General features: G+C 37.7%; 2 protein-coding genes across 2 annotated transcripts; both read left to right on the forward strand.

Annotated features, from left to right (window-relative positions):
* Positions 1-2,478: 2,478 nt before the first annotated feature.
* Positions 2,479-3,447, forward strand: LOC109260323 (olfactory receptor 2G2-like). Its single transcript, XM_019438480.2, has one exon. It carries the CDS (start codon positions 2,479-2,481, stop codon positions 3,445-3,447), a length of 969 nt encoding a protein of 322 aa, XP_019294025.2.
* Positions 3,448-24,193: 20,746 nt separating this feature from the next.
* LOC109260322 (olfactory receptor 2G2-like) lies at positions 24,194-25,147 on the forward strand. The gene has a single exon (XM_019438479.2). It carries the CDS (start codon positions 24,194-24,196, stop codon positions 25,145-25,147), a length of 954 nt encoding a protein of 317 aa, XP_019294024.2.
* Positions 25,148-25,385: the final 238 nt, after the last annotated feature.

A 25,385-nucleotide genomic window follows, 5' to 3' on the forward strand; every position in this document is an offset into this window, starting at 1 on the left:
TGGCAAGTTAGGTTTAGACAAATATTGAGGGGTTTGTAAACAATATGAAGTATTTATGACTTTACTACTGAATATTCCTACTCAAAATTGAATACATTGTTTATTTACCCATGTTCATTTCCAGCCATAGCATGGTACTATAGAGCTACCATCTCATACAGTCCTTACACTATCCCTGTAAATGAGAACTATTTATCATCTCCATGTCACAGACAAAGAAACCAAAGCTCAACGATACCTAGTACTTTACTCAAGGTGCACAACCAAACTGTAGATTACTAGGAATTAAAACCTAAGCTTTTTCTGTTACCAAAGTCCTTGATTTTTTATCATGCTTTATAGACTTCCATTATCATTGGAGTGACAATGATTGCATGTGTATCTAACACAGTGAATATGGCTTCAATTGTGTTCTGGTGGAAGGACACTAGTTTTAAGTCCATTTTAATACCACAAAAAAAGAAATTTTTAAAACTTGGATGAAGACAACAAACTTGATAGTATAAAGAAATATAGTCAGCAAAAATGTAAAGGCTCAAGAGGATTGTTGAGACACAACTTCAGAGTAAAGACTTAGGGACTTAATGTGTTACCTCTTTCAGCTGCATTTACTTTTTAAGAGGCTGGAGATCACAGTGATTGATTTTCCATATTGTTCTTCAGACATCTAAGGTTTTGAGGTGGGATAGTGCTTATATTAATTTAGCTTCCCTAATCATATTATTGTGCAATAATCATAGTCATATAAGTTATATATATATGACTTACATGTTTATATAGAGTCTAAATTGTGGGAGGTGTTAAATAAGTAGCAGGTATCAATGTGTCACAGCTTAGGTGAGACTTTGGGTCCAAGTATTTATCCCAAGGAGAACATCAAAACAATGGGTCCCAATCCTATTCTTTGTGTAGAATTTATCAGTATGATTATTCCTGGCATCACCAAGTAACTTGAGACTTAGTGGACACAGGCTATTCTTAATTACTCAATCTACTTTTTTTCATCATATGTAAAACTTCAACAATTTAACTTCTTCCTAGTCACCAGTCCAATATCCCACTGATAGTTAAATCTTAATGATTTCACTTAGCTCTCTGCAACATTTCTTGCATTTTATTTACATCACCTTCATTCTCTCTCAAATTCATAACATTGTGTTTGTTCTCTGTTATGTTAGCTGCCTATATAGTTTCTGGACTAGAGTGTCTTCTTTTTAAGAATCTTCTGTATTGCTTCTTTTTTTCTCCCAAGTTTCTATTTAAATTCCAGATAGTTAACATACAGTGAAATATTAGTTTCAGGAGTAGGATTTAGTGATTCAATAATTCCATGAACTACCCAGTGTTCCTCACAACAGTGCACTACTTCATCCCGATCCCCTGTTTAATTCATGCCCCTCACCCTCGCCCATCTCTCCTCTCAAAAAAAATCTTCTATATTGTATAGTCATATTTATCTTGAAAACGAAAATTCAAACCCAACAAAAACCCTCCTAACAAGAACCTCTTCTATCCAAATAATGTTTACGAATGTTTATGGTCTTTGAAAAAATGGCTCAAATTTACCTTGTAAATATTATATTCTGTTATATGGCATACCCAGCATATGCAATAATCACACCTCAAATTTAGTTTAGTTCATTTATTTGATGGCACTATATAGTGTACTATCCATTTCTGTCCTCATTTTTACCATTGTGAAATTCTGTTTTTTTTTTATAGCTCTCCTTATTTTTGTTTTGAGAGAGAGAGAGAGAGAGAGAGAGAGAGAGAGAGAGAGAGGCGGGGGAAAGGGGCAGACACAGAGAGAGAATCCCAAGCAGGCTACACCCTCAGCATGGAACCCCATGTGGAGACTGGATCCTATGACCCTGGGATTCTGACCTGAGCTTAAATCAAGAGTCAGATGCTCAACTGACTGAGGCACCCATGCATTCCCTCCTTCTCATTTTCTTAAGAGCAAGATGTAGTCTTACCCTTGACTTAATCTAAATTTTCCCTCTATAGATTCTTGTCCCTACTCTGCATTCTCATAACACATTGCTTACCCAGATGACATGTTGTACATTCTGACATTTCATCATGTTCCTACCTTATTTACCTATCCATTTGATAGATTCTGAGAATGCAGTATGGTGTTTTGAATTCCCACATTTCCTACAAAATTTTATTATTATTATTAAAAAATGTTATTGATAAGACACTGAGGGGAAGACTCATCCTTGATGCATTTTGACTTTTATTTTGTCCTCAAGGTAGAATGAAAACCTATGATCCACAGACCACATATGCCACTTCATGGGATAATAAGTGACATTGCACATGGTATTCTCTACATTGGCTCTTTATCTTTACCTACATCCAAAGTCTTCTTTTTCAACACTTAGATCTTAACTGTGAAGGAATTGATATAAAATCCTTGCAGTTTCTGTTTCATGTGACTTCATCACTCTGAAGTTAATAATCAAAGCAAGAGTAATGTGTTTGACCAATGACAGCACCTTCCCTGGGTTTATTTTGGTAGGCTTTTCTGACCGGCCTCAGCTAGAGCTGGTTCTTTTTGGGGTAATCTTGTGTCTTTACCTGATGATGCTCCTAGGCAATGTTACCATCATCCTAGTTTCCCTCTTGGACTCTAAACTGCACACCCCAATGTACTTTTTCCTCTCCCACCTCTCCCTCCTGGACCTCTGTTTCACCAGCAGCATTATTCCTCAGCTTCTAGTCAACCTGGGTGGTTCAGATAAGTCCATCACTTATGGTGGCTGTGTGGTTCAGCTCTATGTCTCTCTTGCCCTGGGATCCACGGAGTGTGTCCTCCTGGCTGTGATGTCCTATGATCGGTACATCACTGTCTGCCGTCCTCTACATTATGCCTTTGCCATGCGCCCCAGCCTCTGTCATACTCTGGCATCTGTGGCATGGCTCAGTGGGGTAGCTACCACCCTTATACAGTCCACTCTCACCCTGCAGTTGCCTTTCTGTGGGCATCACCAAGTGGATCATTTTGTCTGTGAGGTCCCTGTGCTCATCAAGTTGGCTTGTGTGGAAACGACTTTCAATCAAGTGGAGCTATTTACGGCTAGTGTTTTATTCCTGGTGGTGCCTTTATCACTCATCCTGATCTCCTACGGGCACATTGCCAGAGCAGTACTGAAGATCAAGTTAGCCATCGGACGACACAAGGCATTTGGGACCGGTTCCTCCCACTTAATGGTTGTCATAATCTTCTATGGAACCATCATCTTCATGTACCTGCAGCCAGCCAAGAGCAGACCCAAAGACCAAGGAAAGTTTGTTTCCCTTTTCTACACTGTGGTGACCCCCATACTCAACCCTCTCATCTACACCCTGAGAAACAAAGAAGCAAAGGCAGCAATGAAAAAAATTCTTGGTAGAACATTATGGCTCAGTGAACATGATTATCAAGAATTTTTTTATTTTTAGGAGGCAGTTATTAAGACTGATTCATTTAATGGATGATGACTCAATAAATTATTTGGTTATGTTCATAAACCTATAGTGGGTTTTGGTAGAAAAAATTCAATAGCATTTGAATTTTTGAGTTTGAATGCTCATTTCATCACATAATAACTGTGTGACCTGAACAATTTGCATAACCTTTGCACTATGTACAAACCAAAATGTCCAATATTGAGCAACCCAAGTTAAAATTAGATCACTGTCTTAGGCATTTGACTTTTAATAAAGTTGGTTCATAAATTTTATTGCATTTAATAGCCATAATTATATGCCTGCCCCTACTCTGCATTCTCATAACACATTGCTTACCCAGATGATATGTGGTAAATATGAATGGGTAAATAAGGTAGGAACATGATGAAGCATGTCAGAATGTACAACATATTTACAATGTACAAGCATAATTATCTGCTATATGGGTATTATTATAAGTTTTATTTTGCAGAGATTGAAATATTTTGGCCATTTGCTCAAAACAGAAATAGCAAACTCTAAACCTCAGTGGCATTACTTTTTCAATAGACCATGGATTATTGTGGTCAAGTCTCCGGTGTGAGTCCCATTACACACTGAGTTTATCTCTATTGCTGCACTTTTCCTCCTGTTTAGCAAGTTTCTGATTTTTTGTATTTCTCTCTTTAGTAGGTTTTTGAGAATGGCAACTATGTTTTGACTTAATCACAATTTAAAGTAGAATATATTTACAGGTGGCCCCCAGATTTATACTTCAACAAAGACATTTTCTATTCCCATCTCATGTTCAGCTATGTATTTTACTTCTCCACCTGGGTGTGTTAAAACAGCCTCAAAATGAACACATCAGAACTAAATCAAAAGGTCCCTGCTTTTGGTTCTTTTTTGCTCTTTTCAATATCACAAAATGGAACAGGGATTATTTTAATTCCTGTCCTTTCTTTTCCTACTGTATGTAAACTATACACAATTCTGCATAGTTTACCCACTTCTTTCCATATTAATTTTCTGCTACCTATGCACTGCTGATATGGCTTGCTTACTAGATGGAGAGATTTTTTTTTTAATTAATTGATGATCTCTTCCATTATACCCTGTATCTTATTACTAGGTACATGCAGTTTGTAACACATCATTGAACTTATGTTTGTCTTATCTCCTTTAAGAAATGCACTTATTTGTTCAACAATTATTGAGCATTGAGGGCACAGATATGAAAGACACAGTACCCAGGCCTTTTAAGAGTTTATATGCTAATGGTCCAACTCAGTTAATTGGTAAATTTTCAGTATGTAATAGTGTCTACTATCTAACAAAATAAGTCAATGCTAGGGGAAAAAACTCACTTTCAGCAAGTTGATTTAAAATTGAATCTATCTCAGTCAAGTCATAAGATTAATGGCTATTTTTTAAATTTTATTAAATTGATGTGGTTGCAAAGCAATGTTATCTAAACCGTGGTATCTAAACTTGAATAAGGAGAAAATAATTTATATTGTTATTGCTAAATTATACATAAGTTATTATGTGTTTAAGAAAAGAAAGAATCCATAGGTGAATTTTAAAGTGGCTGACAGCTTATAACAGAAGCCAAATAGTCTTCTGGTGCTACAATCCATTTTAGAGGACAGAGAGAACATTTTCTTTAAAGTTATTAGAAGTGTCAGAGAATATATAGAAGAATATAGCAAGATACGGTTGTAAATAGAATGTGCTCTTTTGTGCTGAGGAAGGCACAAACATCTGTGAACTCCAAGTAAACTAGGGTTTAATTATCTAGAAAAATATATGGGAAATGAAAATAGATTTTTTAAACAGAATTGGGAATTGTTGGTAAGCATGATCAGAGACTTGGATAACCAAGGAGAAATGAGGACTCTCTTATTTTGAATAACAATAAGGCAACATTCATTTTTACTTCTATAGGACAATTATAAGAGTAGAAAAGATAAATAAGAATGGAAATTTTATTTTTTCTGCTAAAAAATGTAAAGGGGCAGTTTACTATATAGTGAGAATAGCACAGCACAATAATGCCTGGCATTTGGTGTCCCATTGGAACTCAGTCCATAACCACATTGATATTGTCAGCCAGTTACTCAAGAGATTTCCTTTTGAGGTTATTTCTCTAAATTACTATACTTTCTCTGAATTCTCTGTAATTACTGAAATATATTATTTCTCTGTCACATATTGTGTCACAATGGGATAATCAGGATATTTAAATTGGCAAATGTTTTAGGAAGTGTCAAGGTGAGCTCTTGATGCCTTACTTAGTGAACCCTTAAATGATATGGGGGAAGTTATGACCTCAGGGCACTTGTCCGTGACCATAGCCCAGGATCCTCTGTTATGGACATTTTAATGAGTTACATATTTTCCATAGGGGGGAAGATCCTAATTCTCTTACCCTCTGGGGATGTGATTAGGCCACATCAACAGGGTCATTTATTTTTCTTTCCTACCTTAAGCTATTTCCTCATCACAAAGGTAAGTCATTGGTGTTTCTCACTTCAAAGTTATGTAGTCACTGAGGATAGCTCACTTTCTTCTGACACTTTGCCAAGCATGCCCCAACACCTAGTGTAAACCATTTAATTTTTTCCTCTTATTTGGAATGAGCATTTCTATGTTGTACTGCATGGACAAGGAGCACCATTTTTTTTAATTTTTAACAATGTTTTTATTTATTTTTGAGACAGAGAGAGACAGAGGATGAGCAGGGGAGGGACAGAGAGAGAGGGAGAACAGAATCTGAAGCAGGCTCCAGGCTCCGAGCTGTCAGCACAGAGCCCGACGCGGGGCTCAAACTCACAAACTGTGAGATCATGACCTGAGCTGAAGTCGGACGCTCAACCGACTGAGCCACCCAGGCACCCCAGGAGCACCAATTTTTTGAGCTGTTGCAGAGAGATTCAGTCCCCAGAGGAAAATCTTTCTAGTCATTGTGATACCAGTTAATTGTAACTGAGGGTCAAACTTAACCTGTGCACCAGACTTTGAAAGGTGTCTTCAACATCATTACATACTTTTCTAGGTAGAGGAGAGAGATTAGACATCATCTTTTTGGGCATACTCACATCTGGTTTGGGTGGCCTCTACAAAGACTTGGATGCCTCCTTTTCTCAGAATCTCACATTTGGTTCCTAGCTTGTCCTTTCTTGAACAACTCCTGTGGCTCTGGGACCTTAATCTGGGAACACCTATTTATTTCCTTTAAAGAAACAGGCAGCTGAAGATACTGTGGACAAGAAAGTAACTCCTGTGGCCAGAATGCATGTTCTTGGCCTGAAGTAGGTACATTTACATTTATAGGCAAGTTGTATGTTTTACTGCATGTAGAGCAAACTGTGAAATTAAAGCAACTCAGAATTGTGAAGTCTATGGATTTCAGACTAGTGTTTTCATGTTGTCTTTGACTACTTCAAAACCAAGCCGAAAACGTCTCATAAAATTGTCTTGGTCTCTGTCGCTGTCTGTGTTTCTGTCTCTCTCTCTCTGTCTCTCTCTGTCTTTTTGATGCCCAATATCCCCTCTGCTTAAAGGCAGCAAAGACTGGGTTTAAATTTTTCATTTCTGAACTTTCTATATTCTTTAAAATGAAAAAAAAAAAATATCCCACCCACATATTTTTGCATGTGAGACACACTTGTGAAACATCTTGGCAGAGAGTAGAGACATCTCATTGAATCAAAAGGGAATTAAGTCAGGATATAGATTATTTGCTCCACCAATTGATCTTAATTATGATTATAAATAAATTAAGAGAAATTGAGGTCTAAGAGGAGATTAATATATGGCACACTTACCACCCTCTTTGCTCCTTTATCTAATTGAGACCTCAGTGTCCTTACGTGTTCTGGGCCTATGTTTGATTCTATAGAAAATCCGTATGCTTCCTCCTTTCATGGCACATGTCATAATCTTCTCAGTTTTTGAAAGAGAATTTGAATTCAATTTTAAAAATCAGTTTTGAGTGAACTTTTTCTTGTTATTAAAAGCCACATCTAGTCAGCTGACAATATTCATGTCCTTTGGCTTAGAATTATTTGGATGAAAGTTGTTATTACTATATTTAAAAAATAAGCTTTTATTTTGTGTTTTGTTGTTGGATCGTAGAAATGAAAAAAAAGAGTCTGCCTGAATAGAGTAGCAGGTTAAATGGCTCATAACATTTGTATACTGGAAAGTATTTACAGGAGATTAATAATACATGGGCTCTGCACTACGATAGCACTTTCAACTCATGCCCTACAATCATACAGTGGAATAATGGATGCTGGACTATTCTCAAAGTGGAAATAATTTCCCATAGAGAAAGAGGCATGGTATGGGAGTTCACAAGATTTGTTGATACACGTAGCATTTTTTTAAGTTTATTTATTTATTTTGAGAGAGAGAGAACAACTGGGGGAAGGGTGGACAGAGGGAAAGAGAGAGGGAGGGAGGGAGAGAGAGCACGAGAGAGAATCCCAAGTAGGCTCCACTGTGTCAGTGCAGAATCCCACTTGGGGCTCAATATCATGAACTGTGAGATCGTGACCTCAGTCAAATTCAAGAATTGGATGCTTAAGCGACTGAGCCATACAGTTGCCCCTGTCCATGTAGTATTTATGAGAAGGTCAATCAAGAATAACAGACTTGGAAAGTGAGACTAGAGCTGTAGTCTGGTGAGCAGGCAGGGTCTGAACAGGTTCTCAAGGGAAGAATGAGCTCAAGGAGTGGGTGTGAGCAGCTGTGGGAATGTCTAGCACAAACAGGGGCAGGGGATTTAATCAGTGCTTATGTGTTAATCTGGCTGGACACCATGCAATATGAAAACATCCAGAAGTTTACTATACTTTAAGGTAGATAGCCTGGAGGTATACCCAAAATAATATTGATTAGAATCATTTCATTTTCTGAAGGTGGCACAAAAAATCAGTGGTCTTTAAAGGTGAGGGGTGACCAGAAAGCAGTATCTCCAAAGGTATAGTGAACCCTATCCCATGGGATGCCCCATGTCACCACAGGTAGGTTATGGACAAAAAGACCAAAAGTGCTCATGTTAGAAGGTCTTATCAATGGCCAAATCTGAAATTCAGCTTCATGTGGTAGTTTAGGGCCCAAGCTATAGTGTGTGTTGAGTGTCCAGGAAGACTGGTGTGCACAGAAAGAAGAAGCAGAAGTGCAAGGGGGCATGGTCAGCACCTGGGAGCTCTGGAAGCGATGTTTGGTTGGACTTTGAAAGACATTCCTTAGATATTGGTGAAAGGAGCAACTATTAGGATGATTTATTCAGTTCCAATTAGACGATCTTATTGTTTCCATCATATCACTGTATATTTAAGGAAATGGGTCTTTGTTTACAGATATTTTCTGCTTTAATAAAGAAAATAATGATAGTATTTTGTAATGCAGATATTTTACAGTTTTATAATAAAAATACAAATTGTTTACAATATAGCCTCTTAATTTGCTGTTTTATATGAAATTATTAAATTATTAAGCTGTTACTAAAATAGTTATTAAAATTATCTTATTGGTTAACTTTGTTCTGTTATCTTTAATATGATAGTTTTTAAATACTTTTTAGGGGCTGTTTTATTAATATCTGTGATTAGTTTTATTATGTTATGTAAAATTATTATTTTTGTTTCTACTGTTTTATTTTTTAACATTTTTAAAACTTATTGACTTTAATTTGTTTCTCAATTTACCTTGTTTAAAAAGAGCACTAAAAAGTATGTTTACATTTTAATATTCAAGTTTTTAAAATAATTCATTTAATAATTCCCAATTGAAATTTTGGCATAATTTTCCACCTAAATTTCTATTGTTTATTTAAGTTTTATAGCAGTGAGAGAATATAACAACAAAAATTTGTATTCTATACATAATTTAGTTTTTTTTTATTAAAGCTAGTGGTGCCTGGGTGGCTCAGTAGGTTGTGTCCGACTTTAGCTCAGGTCACGATCTCGCAGTCCATGAGTTTGAGCCCCGCTTTGGGCTCTGGGCTAACAGCTCAGAGCCTGGAACCTGCTTTGGATTCTGTGTCTCCCTCTATCTCTGCCCCTCCCCTGCTCACACTCTGCCCTTTTCTTCCTCAAAAATAAATAAACATTATTTTTTTTTTAAAGCTTAATAATTGGTCAATTACGTAAACTTTATTATATGACCGGTATACTGTTTTTTTTATGTTCTTATTTTATGTTACTTGGTGCCTGAAAATTTAATAGTGACATATCTTCATAGTGGATTAACATATGATTACATGTTACTTTTTTATTATATTATTACTTTAGCTTGGATATTAGTTTTCATAGTGCTAAAACCATGAGTGTTTCATGTCAAAATTTACTAACTTTGAAAATTTTAAGATATATGATCTTTTTGACACTGATATGTCATCTTTCATACTAACACCTTATTTCTCCTTTCCATTGTAATATGCCTGTGCAAGTTACTCAGGCATATCTTTTTTATTCAGCTCTTTCTTCCCCTCCTAAATACTAATTAGGATGTAACCACTATATATGTCTTTAATTGTTTTCTGTAGCCAGTTTACCTTTAAAATCTATTGTTTTGAATCATTTGTTTGAACAACTCCTGGTTTTCTAAAATTTCTTGAGTGTGAAAAACTACTGTTCCTTTCCCAAATATTTATTCTGCTTCTTGGATAAATGCTTCAAGTGTATGCTCTTCACCTAAATTTTGTTTCTTGGAGACTTCACCTTTTCCTTTTCGTCTTTTGTCTTTAGTCTTGATTTTGTATTATAGACTTTTTGAAATGTGCAAAACCTAAGTCCATGTTTTATATTTCTTAAATACTTATTATCTTTGGATGTACATAGTGATTGAAGTTTGTTTTTTCCCAAATATACTAGGAACTGTTTGTCTTTTCCTTTTGTTCTTTTTTCCCCCTCAGTGCTATTTTAGTTGAACTTTTAGAACATGAGCTGGAGGAGTAACTTTTGGTCATTTAAAATTTGTGTTCAATCCTTCAGTCACTTAGTGGGCAAGTTCAGTAGATAGCTGGAAAATTCACTCAGATATAGTATTTTCTGTCACTTATCCTCCTAATAAAAGACATCTCAGCTCCAAAACCATGCCCGGTGCAACTTGGCATTCAGCCTGTTACTCATGTATAAATCTAGTTATTCTTACCAGCTGTGGAGCCATCTTCCATACGGGAGCACATCTTCAGTGGCATATTTTATTTTCCATGGTCTACTACATTTTATACCTTGTTTCTCTAAATGGGTAATATATAGGATGGCACTTAGAGAAGAGGGTTTCTGCTCTTTCTGTTCATGTGATTTTGTTAAGTTTCAACATACCAGGCACATATATGTGGAATGTGTGATATAGGTTTATACATATTCCATAGTTGTGGAACTATTCCTACTTAGAATATCCTTTCTCTACTCCCTGTTCGATGTGTTGACACTATTAGATTTTAAGAGAGAAGTTGTGGAAATACTGCATTCACTGTCAATATATCCATCTTAATAATATTTTACAGAGGGGTGCCTGGGTGGCTCAGTTGGTTTAAGCTCCTGACTCTTGATTTCTTTTCAGGCCATAATTTTACAATAATGAGATCCAGCCCCCCATTGGGCTCTGTGCTGAGCATGGAGCTTGATTAATATTCTCTCCTTCACTCTCCCTCTCCCCCTTCTTCACTTATGCTGTCTCTCTCTCTTTCTCAAAAAGAAATTAAAAATAATGTTTTTGTAGAACTTAAAAACTTTCAATGGTTAGTAATGTATGATGTTCTTAATGAGTAATGAGCATACTTAACTTGTTCAGAAACATTGCTATGATTAAAAGGGTCCAAGGTCAGTGTTATCTATAAGTGGAATTAGTTAACTTCTGTGAAACTTGCAACGCACTTTGGAAGGTGAATGGACACTGCTCCTGTTCTCTGTGAGTCCACTTGTAGATGTTTACAGTGAAATTGGTAAAAGTTCAGAATGAAAGGGAAGGTGAACTGAAGTAATAATTGTTCACTGTGCATATTAGAAGGTGAAGATTTGAGGACTCACCAGTGAAGGGGCTGGGGACATTTTTCAGGGCACTGACCTGAAGTGACAAAAAAAAAAAAAAAAAAAAAAGAACTGAAAGTAGTTAATTCTGCATAATATTTACTCAGGAAAAAATGAATTTGAAAAGATAGCATTTTAGAAATGCTTTAGAAAAAAAGATAGAATTTGAAAAGATAGCTTTTGTAATAGACATATTTTCTTTATGTCTATTATATAAAATATATGAAACTTCCTACTGGGAAAGAATAAAACAAAAAGACAAAATAATGAGGATACTGCAGGGTGTTTCCATTTTGTACTTACAAGATTGAGGTGGAGTTCGTCAAAACCAAGAGGACTGTGTGTGGCCAGACTCCTACTTATATTACAAGTACACCTATCAAATTTGTGCTTTTAATACAGCCATGTCTATTCTGTTCTATTCTATTCTATTCTATTCTAATTTTGTTTTAAGTTTTTTTTTTAATTTTTTTTAACGTTTATTTATTTTTGAGACAGAGAGAGACAGAGCATGAACGGGGGAGGGGCAGAGAGAGAGGGAGACACAGAATCGGAAGCTGGCTCCAGGCTCTGAGCCGTCAGCCCAGAGCCTGACGCGGGGCTCGAACTCACAGACCGCGAGATCGTGACCTGAGCTGAAGTCGGACGCTTAACCGACTGAGCCACCCAGGCGCCCCTATTTTAAGTTTTAATTTAAATTTCAGTTAGTTAACATATAGTGTAATGTTAGTTTCAGGAGTAGAATTTAGTGATTCATCACTTACATACAACATCCAGTGTTCATCACAAGTGCTCTCTTTAATACTCATCACCCATTTAGCCCATCCCCCATCCAACTTCCCTCCTGTAACCCTCAATTTGTTCTTTATAGTAAAAAGTCTCTTTTATACTTTGCCTCCCTCTCTTCCTCCCCTCTTATGTTCACCTGTTTTGTTTCTTAAATTCCACACATGAGTGAAATCAGATGGTATCTTTCACTAACTGACTTATTTAACTTAGCATAATACTCCCTAGCTCCATCTTTGTCATTGAAAATGGCAATATTTCATTCTTTTTATTGGTTGAGTATTACTCCATACATATGTATATATGTATATTACTCCATATATATATATATATATATATATATATATATATATATATACCATATCTTCTTTACCCATTCATGAGTCAATGGAAATTTGGGTCTTTCCATAATTTGGCTATTGTTGATTGTGCTGCTATAAACATAGGAGTGGATATATCCCTTCAAATTAGTATTTTTGTATTCTTTGGGTAAATACTTAGTAGTGCAATTGCTAGGTCATAGGATAGTTCTATTCTTTTTGAGCAATCTCCATACTCTTTTCCAGAGTGGCTGCACCAGTTTGCATTCCCACCAACAGCGTAAAAGGGTCCCCCTTCAGCATCCTCGCCAACATCTGTTGTTTTCTGTGTTGTTAATTTTGGCCATTCTAATACAGCAATGTTTAAATAGATGGAAGAGTAGCATGTGTTTGAGGCAGCTCCAATTTGGAGGAAGATTGGTAAGCCCTGCTCATTCATTCATTTGGTAATGATATCTAATATATACTAGTTCACTAGATATGTGTTAGTTAACTAGTTGCCTAGAGATGTGTTAATTTCCTTAAGGAAAATGAAATAGGAATAAAATGTTGAATATAATTTGGGTGAATTGCTGAATAATTTTTGAGAGGCTAATTTGTGCTGAACACTCCAAGGACTGGGTGATACAAAATGATATTATATATGAATCCTGGCCTCATGAATCTCATAAGCTGTTGTGAACAGACACATGTACAACTTAGTCAAGTGAACGAATAGAAAAGATGTTGTATACTACCTAGTAAAGTGCCAAACAATTAATCCACCAGCAAGTTTCCCATATAAAGAAGAGCAAAAGTTTTGGAGTGTGTAGTATTAAAGTACAATGTTACTGAGAGATGTTTCTTTGGCAGCTAGGTATAAAGGAAGGAATGAACTTTTTTCTTTTTGAGAGACAGAGAGTGCAAGTGGGGGAGAGCGGCAGAAGGAAAGAGAGAGAGAGACAGAGTGAGACAGAGAGAGAGAGAATCTCAAGCAGGATCCATACTCAGTGTAGAGCTCAATGTGGGAATTGATCCCTAGGATCATGACCTGAGCTGAAATCGAGACTCAGACACTCATGTGACTGAGCCACCCAGGTGCCCCCGAGTGACCTTTCTATGATGAAGCCATAATTACTAGTTTGCTAAGTAGTATTATTTTATAAATTAGATACAATGCCATCACTGGAAATAAAACATTCCCTTAATTACTTGTTTTCAAAACAGAAACCACACTGCATTCACATTTTGAGCTGATGACTAAAATACACATGATTCCAGGAAAAAAATAAACCTAAAATCATATGGATAGCCTTTCACTTCCTGAAAATTTGATTTTGGAGCCTGGAGGATCCTTGGTCTCTGAAATGAAAGAGCAGGCAAATAAATAAATAAATAAATAAATAAATAAATAAATAAAAAGCAAATAAACACTGAGAGAAGGAAGAAGAAAGATAGCATATAGAATTAACTGGAACAAGAAATATATTTCAATATTGCTTACTAAACATATATGTGCCTTTGGGTCACACAAGCTCCCAGGAGTTGATTTTTAAAGTAATGCCATTTTTAAAAAAAATTGCAGTGAGGATCATATGTGTCATATATTTGGAGATATAAACTTATAACTAAGTTCCACTATTTTTGGATGATGAAAAATGGTTTTATTCCCTTTTGATAAATTTAAAAAAACTGTTTTTTTTTAATCTCCTATTGAAATTAACTATGTTTTGCCTGTGTCTGTAACTAGAAAGACATTAATATAAGGGACAAATTTGGTTGCATGGAAATGATGGTATAATTTATTTCTTACAGCAAATAATTGTTGCTTACTCCCCACACTTACGTTTTTATTTTATTTAATTTTTTTTGATGTTTATTTATTTTGGAGAGAGACAGAGACAGAAGGCAAGTGGATTGGGGCAGAGAGAGGGAGGCACAAAATCTGAAACAGGCTGCAGGCTCGGAGCTGTCTGCACAGAGCCTGACGCGGGGCTCCAACTCATGAGCTGTGAGATCATGACCTGAGCCGAAGTAGGATGCTCAACCGACTGAGCCACCCAGGCGCCCCTCCCCACAGTTAGTTTTATTGAGGTGTAACTGATACACAAAAATCTGCACATATTTAATCTATACAATTCATTTAGTGGTTCAGAGTCTGGATATATTCATGAACCATTACCACAATCAAGGTACATAACTCTCATAACAAAGTACGTAATACAATATTGTTAAATTCATGTGATATGTTGGTGTGTAATTTTCTAGAATTTATTCTTCTTGTATGGCTGTAAGCTTATAACCATTGAACAACTGTCTGTTTCCTCTCCTCCCATCCCCTGGCTACCACCAGTTTATTTGTGTTTCTGTAAGTTTGACTATTTTACATTCTTCATGTAAGAGGAGTATTTGTCCTTTTATGTCTGGCTTATTTCACTTAGCATAATGCTCTCTAGGTCCATCTGTATTGTTGTGCATTACAGAATTTATTTATTTTTGAAGGCTGAATAACATTGCATTAATATCAAATGATATTCCATCAATTAAGGATGAGTAATAAACAACATCTTCTCCATTTATCCATAGAGGCTATTGTAAATAATGCTGCAATGAATACCAAAATAAAGATATTTCTTTGAGATTCTAATTTCAATTCTTTTTTTTGTGTTTTTTTTTTTTAAATTTACATCCAAATTAGTTAGCATATAGTGAAACAATGATTTCAGGAGTAGATTCCTTAGTGCCAGTTACCCATTTAGCCCATCCCACAATCCCTCCAGCGACCCTCAGTTTGTTCTCCATATTTATGAGTCTTCTGTTTTGTCCCCCTCCCTGTTTTATATTATTTTTTTTCCCTTCCTTTGTGTTCATCTGCTTTGTCTCTTAAAGTCCTCATATGAGTGAAGTCATATGATTTTTGTCTTTCTCTGACTAATTTCGCTTAGCATAATACCCTCCAGTTCCATCCATGTGGTTGTAAATGACAAGATTTCATTCTTACCGATTGCCAAGTAATTCTCCATTGGATATATATACTAGGTTTTCTTTATCCATTCATCCATCAAGAGGCATTTGGGCTCTTCCCATACTTTGGCTATTGTTGCTAGTGCTGCTATAAACATGGGTGTGCATGTGTCCCTTCAAAGCAGCACACCTGTATCCCGTGGATAAATGCCTAGTAGTGCAATTGCTGGGTCATAGGGTAGTTCTATTTTTAGTTTTTTGAGAAACCTCCATACTGTTTTCCAGAGTGGCTGCACCAGCTTGCATTCTCACCATCAATGCAAAAGAGATCCTCTTTCTCCGCATCCTCGCCAACATCTGTTGTTGCCTGAGTTGTTAATGTTAGCCATTCTGACAGGTGTAAGGTGGTATCTCATTATGGTTTTGATTTGTATTTCCCTGATGATGAGTGATGTTGAGCATTTTTTCATGTGTCGGTTGGCCATCTGGATGTCTTCTTTGGAGAAGTGTCTATTCATGTCGTTTGCCCATTTCTTCACTGGATTATTTGTTTTTGGGGTGTTGTGTTTGAGAAGTTCTTTACAGATTTTGGATACTAACACTTTATCCGATATGTCATTGGCAAATATCTTCTCGCATTCTGTCGGCTGCCTTTGAGCATTGCTGATTGTTTCCTTCGCTGTGCAAAGCTTTTAATTTTGATGAGGTCCCAGTAGTTCATTTTTGCTTTTGTTTCCCTTGCCTCCAGAGACATATTGAGTAAGAGGCTGTTGCGGGCAAGATGCAAGAGGTTTTTGCCTGCTTTCTCCTCAAGCATTTTGATGGCTTCCTGTCTTACATTGAGGTCTTTCATCCATTTTGAGTTCATTTTTGTGTATGGTGTAGGAAGGTGCTCCAGGTTCATTCTTCTTCATGTCACTGTCCAGTTTTCCCAGCACAACTTGCTGAAGAAACTGTCTTTATTCCATTGGATATTCTTTCCTGCTTTGTCAAAGATTAGTTGGCCATACGTTTATGGGTCCATTTCTGGGTTCTCTATTCTGTTCCATTGATCTGAGTGTCTCTTCTTGTACTGTACCATACTGTCTTGATGATTACAGCTTTGTAGTAGAGCTTGTAGTCTGGTATTGTGATGCCTCCTGCTTTGGTTTTCTTTTCAAGATTTCTTGGCCACTCAGGGTCTTTTCTGGGTCCATACAATTTTTTTTCAATATATGAAATTTATTGTCAAATTGGTTTCCATACAACACCCAGTGCTCATCCCAAAAGGTGCCCTCCTCAATACCCATCACCCACCTTTCCCTCCCTCCCACCCCCCATCAACCCTCAGTTTGTTCTCAGTTTTTAACAGTCTCTTATGCTTTGGCTCTCTCCCACTCTAGCCTCTTTTTTTTTTCTCCTTCCCCTCCCCCATGGGTTTCTGTTACGTTTCTCAGGATCCACATAAGAGTGAAACCATATGGTATCTGTCTTTCTCTGTATGGCTTATTTCACTTAGCATCACACTTTCCAGTTCCATCCACATTGCTACAAAGGGCCATGTTTCATTCTTTTTCATTGCCATGTAGTACTCCATTGTGTATATAAACCACAATTTCTTTATCCATTCATCAGTTGATGGACATTTAGGCTCTTTCCATAATTTGGCTATTGTTGAGAGTGCTGCTATAAACATTGGGGTACAAGTGCCCCTATGCATCAGTACTCCTGTATCCCTTGGGTAAATTCCTAGCAGTGCTATTGCTGGGTCATAGGGTAGGTCTATTTTTAATTTTCTGAGGAACCTCCACACTGTTTTCCAGAGTGGCTGCACCAGTTTGCATTCCCACCAACAGTGCAAGAGGGTTCCCGTTTCTCCACATCCTCTCCAGCATCTATAGTCTCCTGATTTGTTCATTTTGACCACTCTGACTGGCGTGAGGTGATATCTGAGTGTGGTTTTGATTTGTATTTCCCTGATAAGGAGCGACGTTGAGCATCTTTTCATGTGCCTGTTGGCCATCTGGATGTCTTCTTTCGAGAAGTGTCTATTCATGTTTTCTGCCCATTTCTTCACTGGGTTATTTGTTTTTCAGGTGTGGAGTTTGGTGAGCTCTTTATAGATTTTGGATACTAGCCCTTTGTCCAATATGTCATTTGCAAATATCTTTTCCCATTCCATTGGTTGCCTTTTAGTTTTGTTGGTTGTTTCCTTTGCTGTGCATAAGCTTTTTATCTTCATAAGGTCCCAGTAGTTCATTTTTGCTTTTAATTCCCTTGCCTTTGGGGATGTGTCAAGTAAGAGATTGCTACAGCTGAGGTCAGAGAGGTCTTTTTCTGTTTTCTCCTCTAGGGTTTTGATGGTTTCCTGTCTCACATTCAGGTCCTTTATCCATTTTGAGTTTATTTTTGTGAATGGTGTGAGAAAGTGGTCTAGTTTCAACCTTCTGCATGTTGCTGTCCAGTTCTCCCAGCACCATTTGTTAAAGAGACTGTCTTTTTTCCATTGGATGTTCTTTCCTGCTTTGTCAAAGATTAGTTGGCCATATGTTTGTCGGTTTAGTTCTGGGGTTTCTATTCTATTCCATTGGTCTATGTGTCTGTTTTTGTGCCAATACCATATTGTCCTGATGATTACGGATTTGTAGTAGAGGCTAAAGTCTGGGATTGTGATGCCTCCTGCTTTGGTCTTCTTCTTCAAAATTACTTTGGCTATTCGGGGCCTTTTGTGGTTCCATATGAATTTTAGGATTGCTTGTTCTAGTTTTGAGAAGAATGCTGGTGCAATTTTCATTGGGATTGCATTGAATGTGTAGATAGCTTTGGGTAGTATTGACATTTTGACAATATTTATTCTTCCAATCCATGAGCAGGGAATGTCTTTCCATTTCTTTATATCTTCTTCAATTACCTTCATAAGCTTTCTATAGTTTTCAGGATACAGATCTTTTACGTCTTTGGTTAGATTTATTCCTAGGTATTTTATGCTTCTTGGTGCAATTGTGAATGGGATCAGTTTCTTTATTTGTCTTTCTGTTGCTTCATTGTTAGTGTATAAGAATGCAACTGACTTCTGTACATTGATTTTGTATCCTGCAACGTTGCTGAATTCATGTATCAGTTCTAGCAGACTTTTGGTGGAGTCTATCGGGTTTTCCATGTATAATATCATGTCACCTGCAAAAAGTGAAAGCTTGACTTCATCTTTGCCAATTTTGATGCCTTTGATTTCCTTTTGTTGTCTGATTGCTGATGCTAGAACTTCCAACACTATGTTAAACAACAGCGGTGAGAGTGGGCATCCCTGTCGTGTTCCTGATCTCAGGGAAAAAGCTCTCAGTTTTTCCCCGTTGAGGATGATGTTAGCTGTGGGCTTTTCATAAATGGCCTTTATGATCTTTAAGTATGTTCCTTCTATCCCGACTTTCTCAAGGGTTTTTATTAAGAAAGCGTGCTGAATTTTGTCAAAGGCCCTTTCTGCATCAATTGACAGGATCATATGGTTCTTATCTTTTCTTTTATTAATGTGATGTATCACGCTGATTGATTTGCGAATGTTGAACCTGCCCTGCATCCCAGGAATGAATCCCACTTGATCATGGTGAATAATTCTTTGTATATGCTGTTGAATTCGATTTGCTAGTATCTTAGGGAGAATTTTTGCATTCATCTTCATCAGGGATATTGGCCTGTAGTTCTCTTTTTTTACTGGGTCTCTGGTTTAGGAATCAAAGTAATACTGCCTTCATAGAATGAGTCTGGAAGTTTTCCTTCTCTTTCTATTTCTTGGAATAGCTTGAGAAGGATAGGTATTATCTCTGCTTTAAACGTTTGGTAGAACTCCCCTGGGAACCCATCTGGCCCTGGACTCTTATTTGTTGGGAGATTTGTGATAACCGTTTCAATTTCTTCGCTGGTTATGGGTCTGTTCAAGCTTTCTATTTCCTCCTGATTGAGTGTTGGAATCGTGAGGGTGTTTAGGAATTTGTCCATTTCTTCCAGGTTGTCCAATTTGTTGGCATATAATTTTTCATAGTATTCCCTGATAATTGTTTGTATCTCTGAGGGATTGGTTGTAATAATTCCATTTTCATTCATGATTTTATCTATTTGGGTCATCTCCCTTTTCTTTTTGAGAAGCCTGGCTAGAGGTTTATCAATTTTGTTTATTTTTTCAAAAAAACAACTCTTGGTTTCATTGATCTGCTCTACAGTTTTTTTAGGTTCTATATTGTTTATTTCTGCTCTGATCTTTCTTATTTCTCTTCTTCTGCTGGGCTTAGGCTGTCTTTGCTCTTCTGCTTCTATTTCCTTTAGGTGTGCTGTTAGATTTTGTATTTGGGATTTTTCTTGTTTCTTGAGATAGTCCTGGATTGTAATGTATTTTCCTCTCAGGACTGCCTTAGCTGCGTTCCAAAGCATTTGGATTGTTGTATTTTCATTTTCGTTTGTTTCCATACATTTTTTAATTTCTTCTCTAATTGCCTGGTTGACCCACTCATTCTTTAGTAGGGTGTTCTTTAACCTCCATGCTTTTGGAGGTTTTCCAGACATTTTCCTGTGGTTGATTTCAAGCTTCATAGCATTGTGGTCTGAAAGTATGCATGGTATAATTTCAATTCTTGTAAACTTATGAAGGGCTGTTTTGTGACCCAGTATATAATCTGTCTTGGAGAATGTTCTATGTGCACTCGAGAAGAAAGTGTATTCTCTTGCTTTGGGATGCACAGTTCTAAATATATCTGTCATGTCCATCTGATCCAATGTGTCATTCAGGGCCCTTGTTTCTTTATTGACCGTGTGTCTAGATGATCTATCCATTTCTGTAAGTGGAGTATTAAAGTCCCCTGCAATTACCACATTCTTATCAATAAGGTTGCTTATGTTTATGAGTAATTGTTTTATATATTTGGGGGCTTCAGTATTCATCGCATAGACATTTATAATTGTTAGTTATTCCTGATGGATAGACCCTGTAATTATTCTATAATGCCCTTCTTCATCTCTTGTTACAGCCTTTAATTTAAAGTCTAGTTTGTCTGATATAAGTATGGCTACTCCAGTTTTCTTTTGGCTTCCAGTAGCATGATAAATAGTTCTCCATCCCCTCACTCTCAATCTAAAGGTGTCCTCAGGTCTAAAATGAGTCTCTTGTAGACAGCAAATACATGGGTCTTGTTTTTTTATCCATTCTGATACCCTATGTCTTTTGGTTGGCACATTTAATCCATTTACATTCAGTGTTATTATAGAAAGATACGGGTTTAGAGTCATTGTGATGTCTGTATGTTTTATGCTTGTAGTGATGTCTGTGGTACTTTGTCTCACAGGATCCCCCTTAGGATCTCTTGTAGGGCTGGTTTAGTGGTGATGAATTCCTTCAGTTATTGTTTGTTTGAGAAGACCTTTATCTCTCCTTCTATTCTAAATGACAGACTTGCTGGGTAAAGGATTCTCGGCTGCATATTTTTTCTGTTTAGCACACTGAAGATCTCGTGCCAATCCTTTCTGGCCTGCCAAGTTTCAAAAGAGAGATCAGTCACGAGTCTTATCGGTCTCCCTTTATATGTGAGGGCACTTTTATCCCTTGCTGCTTTCAGAATTTTCTCTTTATCCTTGTATTTTGCCAGTTTAATTATGATATGTCATGCAGAAGATCTATTCAAGTTATGTCCGAAGGGAGTTCTCTGTGCCTCTTGGATTTCAATGCCTTTTTCCTTCCCCAGTTCAGGGAAGTTCTCAGCTATGATTTCTTCAAGTACCCCTTCAACACCTTTCCCTCTCTTCCTCCTCTGGGATACCAATTATGCGTATATTATTGCTTTTTAGTGTATCACTTAGTTCTCTAATTTTCCCCTCATACTCCTGGATTTTTTTATCTCTCTTTTTCTCAGCTTCCTCTTTTTCCATAACTTTATCTTCTAGTTCACCTATTCTCTCCTCTGCCTCTTGAATCCAAGCCATCGTCATTTCCATTTTATTTTGCATTTCGTTTAAATCGTTTTTCAGCTCCTCCTGACTGTTCCTTAGTCCCTTGATCTCTGTAGCAAGAGATTCTCTGCTGTCCTCTATACTGTTTTCAAGCCCAGCGATTAATTTTATGACTATTATCCTAAATTCACTTTCTGTTATATTATTTAAATCCTTTTTGATCAGTTCATTAGCTGTTGTTATTTCCTGGAGATTCTTTTGAGGGGAATTCTTCTGTTTTGTCATTTTGGATAGTCTCTGGAGTGGTGCAGACCTGCAGGGCACTTCCCCTGTGCTGTGGTGTATAACTGGAGTTGGTGGGTGGAGTTGCAGTTAGACCTGACCTCTGCCCCCAGCCCACCGGTGGGGCCACAGTCAGACTGGTGTGTGCCTTCTCTTCCCCTCTCCTAGGAGCGGGATTCACTGTGGGGTGGCGTGGCCCATCTGGGCTACTTGCACACTGCCAGGCTTGTGGTGCTAGGGATCTGGCATATTAGCTGGGGTGGGTAGGCAAGGTGCAGGGGGGCAGGAGGGGCAGGCTTAACTTGCTTCTCCTTAGGTGATCCACTTCAGGAGGGGCCATGTGGCAGCGGCAGGGAGTCAGACCCACTGCCAGGGTTTGCTCCTCAGAAGCACAGAATTGGGTTTTTGCGCAGAGCCAGCAAGTTCCCTGGCAGGAACTGGTTCCCTTTGGGATTTGGGCTGGGGGATGGGCGACGGAGATGGTGCTGTCAAGTGCCTTTGTTCCCTGCCAAACTGAGCTCTGTCGTCCAGGGGCTCAGCAACTTTCCCTCGCTTTGTCCTCCAGCCTTCCTGCTTTCAGAGCAGAGCTGTTAACTTATGACCTCCCAGATGCTAAGTCCCGCTTGCTGTCGGAACACATTCCTTCCGGCCCCTCTGCTTTTGCCAGCAGACTCGGGGGCTCTGCTTGGCCGGCAGGCTGCCTCTCTGCCCTGGCTCCCTCCCACCAGTGCGTGCAGCGTGCACTGCCTCTCCGCCCTTCCTACCCTCTTCCATGGGCCTCTCGTCTGCGCTTGGCTCTGGAGACTCCATTCTGCTAGTCTTCTGGTGGTTTTCTGGGTTAGTTAGGCAGGTGTAGGTGGAATCTAAGTGATCAGCAGGATGCGCGGTGAGCCCAGCATCCTCCTAAGCCGCCATCTTCCCTCCCTCCTCAATTCTTTTGAATATATACCTGAAATGGGATTGTTGAATCATTATTGTTGACAGTTTTATTTATTTATTTATTTGAGGAATGTTCATTCTGTTTTTCATGGTGGCTGTACCATTTTACATTCTCACAACACTCTACAACGGTTCTAATTTCTCCACAATCTCGTCAACATTTGCTATCCTTTTAAAATATTTATTTATTATTATGTAAATTTTTTTAAGCATTTATTTACTTTTGAGATATAGAGCCTGAGCAGGAGAGGAGCAGAAAGACAGGGAGAAACAGAATCCGAAGGAGGCTCCAGGCTCTGAACTGTCAGCACAGAGCCTGACATGGGGCTTGATCTCATGAACCACGAGATCATGATCTGAGCCCAAGTCAAATGCTTAACCAACTAAGCCACTCAGGCGCCCCTATTTATTTATTTTGAAAGAGAGAGAGAGTGAGCAAACACAATCAGGGGAGGGGCAGAGAGAGGGAGACAGAGAATCCAAAGCAGGCTCCATGTTGTTGGCACAGAGCCTGACATGAAGCTTGAAATCAGAAACCACAAGATCATGACCTGAATTGAAATTAAATATCAGATGCTTAACTATCTGAGCCACCCAGGCACCCTGACTGTGTCTTGGTTTTTGATAACATCCATCTTGACTGGTGTGAGGTGATATTTCATTTGTGCCATATTTGCATTACCTTGATTATTAGTGATACTGATCATTTTTCCTATGTCTATTAAACATTTGTATGTCAGAGAAATGTGTATTTAAGACCTTTGTCTACTTTTGAATCAGATAATTATTTATTATTTATTTATTTATTTATTTTTGCTATTTATTCATCTGAGATTCTTATATATTTTGGATATTAACTCCTTTTTGGATTTTTTTTTGCAAATATTTTCTCCCATTTCCTGGATTTTTGCTTTTGTTGCCTATGGTTTCAGTGTCATATCTCTAAAATCATTGCCGAGACCAATGTCATGAAGCTTCTCCTTTATGTTTCTTTTAGGAGTTTAGTTTGAGGTCCTACATTTAAATTTTTAATACATTTTGAGTTGATTGATGGTGCATATAGTGTAAGCTAGAGGACCAATTTCAATATTTTGCATGTCTTTATTTAGCTTTCCCAGCACCATTTATTGAAAAAAAACTATATTTTCCTCATGATGTATTCTTGGCACCTTTATTGAAGATCTATTGGTTATATATAAATAGGTTTATCTCTGGGCCCGTTTTTTTGCTCCACTGATTTATATATCTATTTTTATGCCAATACCATATGTTCTAATTATCATAGCTTGATGATGATATTTTTAAATATGTCTGCTCTTCTCTATTTTGGAGAGCATCAGAGGACAGCTAAGATATTAAGAGGATATGCATTGCATTTAGTTAGAATGCGCACAATAAGCAAATAGATCTAAGTCACTATATGTAAAGGTATAAGTTCTAAAAACATAGAATACTTTTGGGGGAGGTGACATTGTCTCATTTGACCTTATGTAATATGTCATTTTTCTCAGCTGGGAACGTACTTTGCACATGGGGATGATGAGGAGTACCAATGAGAGCAACATAACAGGTTTTATCCTGTTGGGGTTTTCTGATTACCCTCAGTTACAGAAGGTTCTATTTGTGATCATTTTGATCTTGTATTTACTAACCATTTTTGGAAATACCACCATCATTCTGGTATCTCATCTGGAATCCAAGCTTCATACACCGATGTATTTTTTCCTTTCTCAACTCTCCTTTTTGGATCTCTGCTTTACCAGCAGTATTATTCCTCAGCTCCTGGTAAACTTGTGGGATCCTATGAAAAACATCACCTATGGTGGCTGTGTGGTTCAGCTGTATGTTTCTCTTGCTCTGGGATCTACAGAGTGTGTCCTCCTAGCTGTGATGTCCTATGATCGCTACATTGCCATCTGCCGTCCCCTCCACTACACTGTCTTAATGCATCCACGTCTCTGCATGGCCCTGGCATCTTTGTCATGGCTCAGTGGGGTGGTCACTACTCTAGTACAGTCCACTCTCACCCTTCAGCTACCCTTCTGTGGGCATTATCAAGTGGATCATTTCTTCTGTGAGGTCCCTGTGCTTATCAAGTTGGCTTGTGTGGACACCACTTTTAATGAGGCTGAACTTTTTGTAGCTAGCATTATTTTCCTTATAGTTCCTATCTTCTTCATCCTGATTTCCTATGGCTACATTGTCGAAGCAGTTTTGAGGATTAAGTCAGCTTCTGGAAGAAAGAAAGCTTTTGGGACCTGCTCCTCCCACATGACCGTTGTCATAATCTTCTATGGAACCATAATATTCATGTATCTTCAGCCAGCCAATAGCAGATCCAAGGAGCAGGGAAAGTTTGTTTCCCTGTTTTACACCGTGGTGACACCCATGCTCAACCCTGTTATCTATACTTTGCGAAATAAAGAGGTTAAGTGGGCACTAAAGAAAGTTCTAGGGAAGATTCTGGGACTAAATTTCATATGATTATAAAAATGTTTTTTAAAGCATTACTGTGATTAACTCTTTTCTGTGGTAAAAAAAAGCACATAAAAATTTTAATAAAAGCCTACTTGGGTCATTCTCTCCCATTTTCTTTTGGTTAATTATTTATACAACATTCTATAATATACTATGGAATATGTATGTCTAGTCCCAACTTTGCCATTACTCAGTAGCAACATAAATACTTTAGTCAATCTATTCTTCAATGTCTTTTCTCCAA

This window comes from Panthera pardus, unplaced genomic scaffold (assembly GCF_024362965.1).
Source record: "Panthera pardus isolate Hobbes unplaced genomic scaffold, ASM2436296v1 HiC_scaffold_1, whole genome shotgun sequence".
NCBI classification, from domain to species: domain Eukaryota; kingdom Metazoa; phylum Chordata; class Mammalia; order Carnivora; family Felidae; genus Panthera; species Panthera pardus.